The 12,131-nt window shown below is 53.6% G+C and overlaps 1 protein-coding gene across 1 annotated transcript; it reads right to left on the bottom strand.

Annotated features, from left to right (window-relative positions):
• Positions 1 to 4,551: 4,551 nt before the first annotated feature.
• NAPSA (napsin A aspartic peptidase) lies at positions 4,552 to 11,774 on the bottom strand. The gene is given in 9 exon segments (XM_007463431.1): positions 4,552 to 4,743; positions 4,943 to 5,041; positions 5,587 to 5,731; positions 5,939 to 6,061; positions 7,117 to 7,316; positions 7,640 to 7,758; positions 7,950 to 8,115; positions 8,118 to 8,313; positions 11,704 to 11,774. Coding segments are annotated over 9 exon segments (1,311 nt in total).
• Between the last annotated feature and the right edge of the window lie 357 nt (positions 11,775 to 12,131).

Here is a 12,131-nt window from a genome sequence, read left to right on the forward strand (position 1 = left end):
GGGGCCGCAGGGGAAGAGATGTGATTGGGTGAGAGGAGGTGATGGAGGGAGGGGGCGAGACCGCAGGCAGGGAGAAGCTGAATTGATTGGCCTGGGAAGAGGTGGGGGGCGGGGCTAAAGCTGAGAGAAGGGCCCGGACTCCAACTCCGCCTAGCTGGTCGGGGCGGGGCCGCAGATGGAACACACCGATTGGGTCTTTCTGAGATAAGGGGAGGGCCGAGCGAGGTGTTAAGGCGGGATGGGAGGCTAAAGTTGCCTGGTTTGGCAGCACTGGAAGAACAGAGGAGGCGGGGCTAAATATAAGAAAGAGATCTGATAGAACTAAGAAAAGGAGCGGGTCGGGCAGAGGAAGGGGACAGGTCCGAGCTATTTAAAGGGGCCTGACTGTCCGTGACTGGCGGAGTCAGGGGCAGGGCCACAGTCGGGGCGGCCGTCTGGCTTGCATAGAGACGGACCTAAAGAGCCGGCAAGCAATACCCGGTGAAGTGGGGCAGATGGAGACTGCCGGGTTGAGCTCCTAACATTGATTGGACGGGGCAGAGCGGATCTTAAGAAGAGGCAGCGCCACAGAAATTAGAAACAGTCCTAATTGGGCTGGGAGAGTGAGGGGACGGGACTGAATGAGGGGCGGGAACTGAAAATGGAGAGTGGCACTAGACTGGACTGAAAGGGGACACGGCAAGGTGAACAGGAACTGAGACCCAGTGAGAAGGGGCGGAAATGGGCGAGGCCTGGAAACCTGAGAGCTTCTGGCTAGGACTAAGGGAGAAGGCGAGGTAAAGAAGTGGCAGGGTCGGAGCTGCAAACTCGGCACGATTAGCCGGGGCTGGGCCGGGAGAATGTCAGGAAGGATGCGGAGGGACTGCGGGAGGTGGGTGGGATCCACGGCTGGTAAAAACAAGTCTTGAATGGGCTGTGGAAAGGCAAGACTAAGGGAGGAGGGGGGCTTTAAGGGATTTGAAAGCAACCAGGCTAGGTGGGGGCGGGGCAGGGCTAAGAGTGTAGAGAATGGCTAAGGAAAAGGTGAGACCTGCAGAGTACAAAGCTACCGGGATGGACGGAGCGGTGGGACCTAGAACGGGAAGTCTTGGGGGCCAGAGAACCTGGGAGATAGTTCTAAGGGTCAGCAGGGCCTTAGAAGGGGGAACGAGGTGAGGGAAAGTGGGCGAGGTCTAGATAACGGCGGACTGCAGGCAGCAGAACCAAGGGATGGATGAGAACTGGTAAGGAGAGTCCTAAGAGAGGCGGAGGGGAAAAACCAAAAGGCCGGGAAACAGTCTAGGCTGAGGCAATAGGCGGGGCCAATAGGAAATTGGGCGGGATTAGGTTTCAGAGAGTCCTGGTGGGAGGGCAGAAAGTTGGGGCGGGGCCAATGGTGGGCGGGGCCAGAACTAGGCGGACGGCCCCGGAGCCGGTCGGGCCCCGCCCCCTGGGCTGGACTGGACCCCCGGTGGTAGAGCGCAGGCGCGGGGGCTGGGGCGGGGCCAGCGGCTGCGGCTGGGGCTGCGGCGGCAGGAAGCTGTGCCTGTGGGAGGGAAGTGGGTGGGTCAGGGGCTGCGGGCGTCCCAGGTCTGCACTGTTCCCAGCCCGCCTCCTCCCTCTGCAGGTACGGCGGCTGGTTGGTATCGCCTCCCTCTCCACCCCCCACTCCCGCTTCTGTGTCTCTTAGTGTCTCTTTTTCTCCTCTTTTCTGAATATTTGTCCCCCCGTCTCTGCCCTTACTCCTCTGAGGCTCTGGCCCCTCCTTACTCTCTGCGCTCCCTCTGGTTCTCTGTCCCATTGTTCTCTGTATCTGTCCCCCTCCTTCTGAGTCTTGACCCTCTTCTCTCTAAGCCTCAGTCTCCTCTCCCCTGTGTCTCGATCTCCCCACCCCCAGTCTCATCTTGACCTCTGGACCTTTTTCTCGGATTTGCCTCTCTCTGGGTCTCTGTTCCCTCCAGTCTCTGTCCCTCCTCTTTGTGTCTCTGTCCTCCACTCCCCCCTCCCGCCATCCCAGGGTCGGCTCCCTCCTCTCTCTGGTCTCTGCCCATCCATCTGGGTCTCTGTCCCCCTAGCTCTTGTTCTTTCACTACCTCCTTCCCCGTGTCTTTTTCCCCTCCTCCGTCTCTTTTCCCCCTCTGTCACTGCCTTTTCTCTTTCTGTCCTTTTTCTTCCTTTCCCTTCCCTGGGCCTCTATCCCCCACCCCCACCCCGTGCCTCTTTCACCCCTTTCAGAATCCCTGTCCCCCTTTTCCTGGGTCTCTGTCCCCACTTCTTTGGGGCTCTGTCCTGCTGTCCTTCAGTCTCTGTCCTTCCCTCTGGATTTCTGTCCCTTTCTCTCAGGCTCCCACCGCATCACCGTCTCTAATCCTCAACCTGGCCAGGACTCGAGGCTGCGTCACTGCAGAGAGTTGCAGAAGTGGGGCCCGTCCTGCGGACCAGGGAGGTAGTTTACCTCAACTCCCCCCACCCCTAGACCTGGGTTCCCCCACTGCTCTCAGGCAGTCCTCAAGCCCCCGTGGGACCCAGGAGGGTAGAGAAGACATGGGGGCTTCCTACTCTTCTCTGCCCCGGATTCTGGTGTATCCCCAGGCAGAAGCAGTGAATACTGAGGTGAGGGAATGGTCTTGGGTTGAGTGAGGCTTTCTAGGCAGGTGGGGCGTGGGGGTGGATGCTGGGGCCGGGGTTGGGTAGGCACTAGGAGCTGGGAGTAAGGACCTAAGCTAGGGTAAGGACCTAAGTCAGCCATCCTCCCTTATACCCTCCCCCCACCCCATCCAACTCTACTTTTCTCTTCTGCCTTTGATAGCAGCCAGGCAGGGGATCAAGTTACCAAACCAGCGTTTTTGCAGAGGTCAGAAGACGTGGGAGAAGGTGCGGGCTGGGGCAGAGGGAAGTGGGGAAGGCAGGGATGGTGGGGGGGGGAGGAGCGAGGAGGCTGGAATAGGGGAGAATAGGGAATGAGACTCGGGATGAAAGACCGTGGGATTGGGGGAAGAGGCTCGGTCAAGGATGATCCAGACTCCATCAGGCCCTGGGAAATTTGGGTGCCGTCACTCCCACATGGCCCTCTCCAGGCCCCACCAGGGTATGCGGGGATTTGTGAGCCTGAATTCTCCACCCATAGGGGAGGCTTCTGGAGGCATAATGAGGGCTTGGGTTATGGGACACCCAGCTCGGCAAACAGGCCAGAGGGACGTGGACTCGATTTTTGGCGACGCACACCAGGGGAGGGGAGGCCAATGTCTGTTCGCGTCTTCAGACCCTTTTCCCATCCCTCCTCCTCCCCAGTCTATCCCTTCTCAGGCCTTCAAGGCACAAAATTCCTGAAAGCCCCAGACTCTCACCTCAGTCATCCTTGGCGTCCCCTCCTAACTCTCCCTCCCCCATTCCCCAAAGCCCTGGAATTGGGGAAGGGTCTTCCCCTTCCTGACTTCCAAGACCCCTTCCTTGTTCCTCCGCCCCCATTCCTATCAGTTCTAAATCCAGGAAAGACGATCTTCCAGGCTCTAAAGCTGAAAATGTGGGGACTCCCTGCCTACGATCCTTGGTCCCCCGAGACCCTCCAATTACCTCTCCGCTGTAACCTTTGAGTCCTCCTCTCCCGAGTCCCCCGCCTCCAAAACTGGGATTTGGGCTGTCTTACCGCCCCCGGACCCTGTGCCTTCTCCCCCTCCCCCGTACTCACCCCACGTCGAGGCGGGGCGGGGATGGGGGAATCCGGGATTGGTGATGGGGGGAGGGGTGACCCAGCCCCGCAGCTCTGGGCAGCGAGAGGCTGCGGAGGGGGGTAGTGACATCATCGCCGGAGGAGGGGCAGCTCAGCTCCCCCCAACCCGGGGAATCCCAAGGGTAGAGAAGAACGGGAGATTAAGTGTGCGGGAATAGTACCTCCTCCCCTTAGAACAAAGGTTGGAAAACCCTTTACGATTTCAGCCACCCCCCACTGCCACCTGTCGCTGCCGTCGCGACCTGTCGCCTCCCACGCGTGTTGTGGCTGCGCCCGCCCCCGTTAGGACGTGAACACCGCGTAGACTACAACGTCCGTGATACTCCGCGGCGTCGAGTCCATTTGAGGAGAGGCAGTGTAGGCGAGAGGCTTCATGGGCTTCGTAGTATAGGAGCCTCGCACCAGTGTGCGCCTTGGAGAGGAGTGATACCTTTCTCCTTCCTTTCTTTCTCAACTCCAGAGAGCCGGACACTTTTTTCTGAAAAAAATCACGCGCTTAAAAAAAAAAGGGGGGGGGCTTCCCTGGTGGCGCAGTGGTTGAGAGTCCGCCTGCCGATGCAGGGGACACGGGTTCGTGCCCCGGTCCGGGAAGATCCCACATGCCGCGGAGCGGCTGGGCCCGTGAGCCATGGCCGCTGAGCCTGCGCGTCCGGAGCCTGTGCTCCGCAACGGGAGAGGCCACAACAGTGAGAGGCCAGCGTACCGCAAAAAAAAAAAAAAAAAAAGGAAGAGACCCAGGTAAGTTTAATAGAAAATAGTAGATTTTTACTGAGTATCGGGGGATGCGCATGCGCATAACCAGGGCCTCAACCGGAGAACTGCGCCTGCGCAAGCCCACCCCTTCACTGTCCTGCTCCACGAGCTCGAGCGCGCCCAAGCCCCACTCGCGCCCCGCTTTTCCTGTCGCCACGGTCGAAGACGGCCACGTAGCTGCCCAAGAAGACATCGCCGAGGATCCAGAGAGGCCCTGCGGGCGGAGGCATGTCCAGAGCCTGGAAGCCAGACAAGCAGAGACGGACGCCACCCCGAGATATCTACAAGGCGACAAGACGGATCACAGGTGTCGTGTCACGCCCACCGGTGTTCCTTCTTCCTACGAGCCAGAGCTTCGCCCCGCCCACTACCGTGGGCACTAGAAATGTTTATGTGGTCCCTGCTTGGCCCTAGTGATGTCTCACTCCCAGCCCCACCCTCTCAACGCGTCACTCTGACGTCATTGTGACTGCCACCTACCTGGATGACGTAGTCCTGGGCCGTGAGGTTAAACCAGACCCCTCCAAGGAGGAAGGAGACTGGAGGGAGCGTTGGGATTTTCGAGCATTGGATGAGGTACTGAGGGAAAAGAGGAGCAAGTAGAGACGAGGGATTCCTTCTCTGCTCAAATTCTTTCCGTGACTCCCCAATGCAACAGGGAAATGTCCATTTTGGACAGCTAGGTATTCAGGACCTTGTGTAGTCAGGCTCTGCTGTCTTCTGTAGCCTTATTGGCTTTTCCCTCACTCCTATATAGTTGTTGCCACTTCCCCTAGGCTCCCATTTGATCAAAACCTCTTTTCATCTAATTAAAAATCAAAAACTGGTGGCCCACGGGCCATACTGGGCCTATAGGTGTATGTAATTAGTCTTATACTAATTATAAGTTTACTCACTCTCATCCGGTCCTGTCCCCGGAGTCACTTAGAGTAGACACTTGGGAGGTGTCCTTGCTTCCCTTCACTAACCCCTGGCCTGTCACTCACAAGGTCCAGTGTTTTCAGCCCGTGCATACCTCTTAGCCATGCGATTCCCACCCGCAGGCCAGAGCATCCTGCCCAATGTCCACCATTAAATCCCTATTAGCCTCCGCAGCCCACACCCACCAGACACCAGGTCCTCACCTCCCCCATTAGCAGGGGGACTCCCCCAGTGGCTGCCTGCAGGGCCCGGATCTCCTCAGTGGGTCCCGTGATGAGAGACGTGCCTGTGTCCAGAATGGCAGCACAGCCCCGGGCACAAAGAGTCAGCCCTGTGCCAACCTCCACACTGTGAGGCAGAAGGAGGCAGTCATTAGAGCCAGCATCCTAGGAGGCCAGACCCCCAGCCCCCTCCTCCTGCAGAGCCAGGAGTCCCGGCCCACAATCCCTCCTCCATCAGACCTAGGAGTCTGGATCCTCGGCTCCCTTCACCCCAGGACACTGGATTTTAGGCTCTAGCCCACTCCTCCCAGACCTAGGAGGCCAGGTTCCTCACCGCTCCATGTGAATCTGCCAGTAGGCAGGGATCGTGACTGACACAAAGGTGAGGGGTGGGATGTAGTGTGCTGGGTCCGAGCCACCCAGGACGAGCTCTCCGCCATCAGCTGCCTCAGGGTCCCTGCAGAGGCAGACAGCTGTAGGTGTTATGGGCATTTCTCCTGCCAGCCCCAGGAGTGGCCAAGGGAGGGACTTCTGCCAATGGGGTGGTGTCTGGGTTCTAGGTGGGATAGTGGGATGCAGGCAGGGCCATGATGTTGGGACTGGAAGCAAGGCAAGAAGTGAAGAGAAATGGGGCTTTTCTTGGTGGAGGTTAGGATTTTAGGGTCTTGGGAGCTTCCTGAAGTGGGCATAGGACTTCTTGATTTGACCATAGAAGGTAGAACTTTTGTGGGGAGTGGAGCACTGAGGTTTCTGAATTGGCCTTGGTAGGTGTGATTGTGAGGAATCAGTCTCCCCGAGTGGACGATGAGACTTTCTGAACTGCATGTCTAGAACTTCCGGGGAATTAGACTTCCTCAGTTGGCTGAAAGTGATAGGAAGGCGGGGGTGGGGGCGGGCACTTCCTGGAAGTGTGGAAGGTCAGGATCTACTAAGAGGTGGGTGGGGGGATTCCCTGGCTGTTCAGTGGTTAGGACTCCGCCCTTCCACTGCAGGGGGCACAAGCTGCAGACAAAAAAAAAAGAGGTGGGTGGGACTTCCTGGGTTGGACGTCCGGATAACTGAAGGGACATAGAATTTCCTGCCCGGAGACTACCTGGATAACAGCTTGGGCTTTCTGAGCATAAGTTTTAAGCTTCCTAAAAGGTAGATGTAACTTCTTAGATTAAAATGGGCAATTCCTGACTTCTGACATGTGTTCTCAAATGGAATTGGGATTTCTTTATGGTGAAGATGGGGTTCTTAAATTCAGTATTTGATGGGGTAGGGCATGGAATTTCCTGGTTTGAGTTTGAAACAATGAACGTTTTAAATGATGGTGAGTTTCTTTAAGGTGTTGCTTAGTGAGTGGAACTTATGAACTTATGAATAGGGTTCGTGTGTTTCTTATATTGGGGCGGTGACTTCCTGAATGGAGAGTGGGACTTCCTTTATTGGGCAAGGGACTTCCTGAAGGAGGGCAGAACTTCCTTCTTGGGGCTAGGACTCAGAGGAAGGTAGACCCTCCGCCATTACCTGTTGAGGTAGAAGGAGAAGACAGGCTTATCCAGAAGCCCCTGGTCCACCAGTTTATCCAGCGGGGGCAGAACTCCTCCCACAGCCAGAGCGGGAAAACCGAGGCCCAATATCCCATCGAAGTGGGCAAATGTGAAGACCAGGCTGGGCTCCCACAGAGCCTCCCCAAAAATCACCGATGCACCTGTGATTCCCCCAATCTGGGGTAGATTCAAATGGAGTAAGTTACTTCCGGGAGGACATTACCTACATGTCTCTGAAGTCTCCCAAACCAAGGTATGAATCCCAGGTCTGGGGACATCTGTAAACGACTCCAACTTCCTAGGAAGCTTTGCCCTGTAACTTGAGAAGGCCCACTCCTGCCTGGGAAGCCACGCCCTCTTCCCCAGGAGGCCCTGCCTCGCAACTCAAAAGCCCCATCCGTTTACTTTGGAGGCCCCGCCTCTTCAAGCCCCTCCCTAAACCAGATCCTAGAGGTGGGCTTCTCCCAGGCTCAAGCCTTCCCGGGGCCAAGGTCACGCACAGTCAGCTTGTCCTCACTCAGGATGCCTTCTAGGCGGCCAGTTCCGTATTGAATGGCAAACTTGGTCCCATTGGGCCGGAAGGAGCTGGAGGCTTTGGGGTTGAAGCGGTGATGGAGCCCTAGGTCAGAAGGTGAGGGAGCTGTCACTGGGGGCAAGAGGTCTCCCCAGTGCCTCCTGCCTTTCCGGCCAACTCACCTGTGAGGGTGCGTTGGAAGAGAACAGGTCCTCAAAAACCCTTGGGAAGACCGGGCCCAGCCCCCCTTCTCCCTTTACCCCCACTCAGCCTTATTCTCCCCCATGACAGCTCACAGCAGGGCAGACTGGAGAAGTGGCATCTCACGGAGGGGACCCAGAGATTGGAGGAACCAGTGTCGAAGACGACAGAGAAATTTTTGGGGGGCGTTCCCAGCCCAATTTCCCCGTAATACTGGACCTGATGGCAAAATAGGAGAGGTCCTGGATGAAGAGCTTGACTTCAAGGGCAGGAAGGTTGGGGACGGCGACGGGGGGCTGTGTGGGGCTGTGACTCACGTTCATGTAGTTGGAGAGAGGCACAAAGAAGTCCTTGTCCCCAGGGGATGGAGCCCCCAACCTGGGGGGCTCTGCTGGCTTATCCCATCCCCTCAGTGGGTTCAGGGCCCTGAGTCCAGTGTAGACTTTACGAAGTGGGATCCTGTGGGGGAAGGAGATACCAACAGCTAAGGAGCTACCCTTTCTGGAGATCCTCTGTAACAGACTTCCCCAAATAGGATATAATGACAATGTAAGCATCTCCATGACCCTGTAGTAATAGTCATTACCAGAAACCCTACCAAACACCTACCAAACCACGATGACAGATTTCCCCAAAGATTCTACAAGAGTGCGCCATTCCAAACAGACTTTCCCCAAAACGTTTCAATAAAAGACCTTCCAAATTATGTAAAGTAAGCCATTCCGGAATGGACGTACACAAAGTTTTCCAAAGACCCTAACATATGCCGGGGTGGGGGGCCGTGGTGGCAGAGGGATGGATGGGGAGTTTGGGATTTAGCAGATGCAGACTATTATGTATATATAAATAGAATGGATAAACAACAAGGCCCTACTGCATAGCACAGGAAACTGTATTCAATATCCTGTGATAAACCATAATGGAAACGAATATATATATATAGCATATATCTCTGAATCACTTTGCTGTACAGCGGAAATTAACACATTGTAAATCAGCTATACTGCAATAAAATAAACTTTTAAAAATGCCCAAAACCCCAACATAAAACTAGCCTTTGCAAAAGCCCTTACATACTTTCAGCACTGGGGCAAAAATGTAAGCACCAAATCCCAATTTTACTTTTTACAGTAAAATATATTCCAGATATATCAAATGTACATCACACTTAATGTGCAGTGTAAAATTATAAGAGCACTGGAAGTAAAGTGTTTAATAATTCTAGAAAAAGGAGGGCTTTTCTCAGAAAAGATGGGAAGATCAGAAATCATGGGAGAAATATTGACAAGGCTGTCTCTAAAATTTTAAACTTCTGTACACCCCCCAACATACAAAGTTAAAAGAGAAAAATATCTAGTGGAAATAATTACAAGTTGTATGTCAAAGAGTTAGTATCTCTAAAATGCAAAGAGCTTCTACAAATAAATAAGAATAAGATAAGCAACCCTGTGCGGGGAGGCACTTATTCATGAGTCTTATATTTCTGCAGAGGCACAGACTGCCTATGTCCTGAGTGTCTTTTCAAGGATTTTGTTTAGTGAACAGCCTTGGAAGAGAGAGAGTGTCTCTCTCTCTGGAGCAAAGGGCAGGCAGGCATATGATCCATTATAAAAGATTCAAGCCTAGGGTTTCCCCTGCTGTAATGCACCTCACTGCTTGTGCACATATCACCTGAGTCCGTTCCTTTCACCCTGTGGGAACCGAGGCTCCCAAAAAGGCTTCCAGAAATCTGGCACAAAACTGGCTACTACTATTGCTGGGAGTACTAAAATGTCCTTTGCTTCACACCTGGGAACCTTGTGCCTTCCACCAGCAGCCATGAAACTGTGGCAAACTAACTTTACAGTTCTTGACATTAAGTAGGAAAATGGTCAAAAGAAATAAGCAGGTAATTTTCAAAAGAAATACAACTTCTAAACACATGAAAATATGTTCAGCCCCAATAGTTATCAAAGAAAGGGGAATAACAAGAGTGAGAGACCTTTTCTTTTTCTTTTTTTTTTTCCCCCCTGCAGATTGGCACAGAATTACCAATACTCACTGTTGGCTAGGAGGTTAGGAGGTGTAGATTGATACAAACTTTCTGGAGGATAGTTTGGTAACTTCATGAGTCAAAATTGGGAGTGCAGCTTTTAAGCCAATTAGTTTTAATTCTAGGAATTTCATCTATAGGAGATCATTAGAAAAGTGCACAAAGATGTGCCTGATTTTGAAAACTGTTATCCACACAATGGCCAACGCTGGGTACATCTCAGCTCTGCTATAAAACATGCCTAGGGCTTCCCTGGTGGTGCAGTGGTTGAGAGTCCGCCTGCCGATGCAGGGGACACGGGTTCGTGCCCCGGTCCGGGAAGATCCCACATCCCACATGCCGCGGAGCGGCTGGGCCCGTGAGCCATGGCCTCTGAGCCTGCGCGTCCGGAACCTGTGCTCCGCAACGGGAGAGGCCACAACAGTGAGAGGAGGCCAGCGTACCGCAAAAAAAAAAAAAAAAAAAAAGTCTAGAATGGAATCCATTCAGCCACTACAAAGGGGAAAGTAGCTCTCTATGCCAGTGTTTTTGCAAAGTTGTTTTGAAGCAGAATCACCTAGAGCAGGGGTGATAGGAAAGGTTTTTTTGTAAAGGTTTTGCAGGCCATCCATCTCTGTTGCAACTACTCATTCTGTCAATATAGCACAAAAGCAGCCATAGGCAACATGTAAACAAATGAACATGGCTGAATTCCATTAAACTTTATTTGCAAAAACAGGTGGTAGGCTGGATTTAGCTCCTGAGCTGAGTGTTTTGCCAATCCCTGACCTTGAGGGCTAGTTAAAATTTAGAACTGCTAAATTTCATTTTTTTCTTTTTCTTTTCTTTTCTTTTTTGGCCACACCATGCATCATGCGGGATCTCAGTTATCCAACCAGGGATCAAACCCATGCCCCCTGCATTGGGAGTACAGAGTCTTATTCACTGGACCACCTGGGAAGTCCCTAGAACTGCTGGTTTCTGATTGAGTAGGTCTAGGATGGAGCCTGAGGATCTGCATTTCTAACAAGTTCCTGGGGCCTGCTCAAGCCGATGTTGGTGGTCCTGAGTCAACTCAGAGAATCATAGCTTTTTGCGTTGATTTGGGAAGTGGCTATGACCTCTTAAGTTCAAAAAGTAGGTTAGCAAACATCACATGCAGTAATCTGTTTGTACCTGCCTGTAGTTTCTCCTTGGGGCCCTGCCCCCCGGATGTTTGTGGCCACCACCCATGACTTAGTCTTTGAGAAGCTTAAGAATGTGAAGTGGGGAAAAAGTGTTTCCTGGAAAAGTAGACCCCCCCTCCCCCCATCAAGAGTTCCAGGGAGTGGAGAGAAGAGAGGAAGGGAGAGATTGGGGGAGGCACCAGAGGTGGGGGGGAGGTCATAGGAGTCCCCAAAACTGGACTTCTTGAGCCCTCAACAATTTGGAAGATGCGAATCTGGGGGAGTCTCACTTTAAATGTCACAGACCAGGGTCTCCAAGATCTGTTGGAAGACGGGTGTCACAGGTCTGGAGATCTCAGTATCAGATCATCAAAGCTCAGGGTGGGATCAGCAGAGTTCTCCCAAAAATGTGTACTAAGAAGATTGGGATGGTCCCCAACCAAGGGTCTCAGGGTGCAGGACCTTAGACTCAAAGGGCTTGGGTCTTACGAGATATCAGGGTGGACCCCTCAGGGGTGAGAGCCCAATTTGGAGATCTGGGAACCCAAAAGATAGGAATCATGGATTCTGGGGTGTCAGGTTTGGGGGTCGCTGAACTGGGGAGCCCCAGACTTGAAGGGTAAGAGGGAGGAAGTCCGTCCCAGGTTTTGGGGTTGTGGGGGTCCCCATTACCGGATCAACGTGGCCCCAGCGGGCTCCATGGTCAGCAACGGTAGCAGCAGCAGCAGCGGTGGCGGAGACATCTCTGGGGACCCGTGTGGACCCAGGCGTCCTGCGGTTCCGTTTTCTTTCCCCGGAGACTGCGCCCTGTTCACTGCCCACTTCCAGGTTTGAGAGGTGACTAAGACACGGAGTTTCTTCGTGGGTGATGTGGGAGTGATGGGTGGTATTTTGGGAGGAATGTGCCAAATATTTTGGTAGGGTCGCCGGAAGAATTGGCCTGCCTCACTCCCGACTTCGCTGGTGGTGGAGAGTCTCCTGCGCCCCCCCCTTACCCATTCTTTACTTATAACTTTCACTTCATATTTTCTCATTAACCACAAGAGTTTTCTAGGGCAAACAAATGTATGGGCGGGGCGTTTGTGAAAGGTTTGGGGGAA

Source organism: Lipotes vexillifer, unplaced genomic scaffold, assembly GCF_000442215.2.
Source record: "Lipotes vexillifer unplaced genomic scaffold, Lipotes_vexillifer_v1.1 scaffold802, whole genome shotgun sequence".
NCBI lineage: Eukaryota > Metazoa > Chordata > Mammalia > Artiodactyla > Lipotidae > Lipotes > Lipotes vexillifer.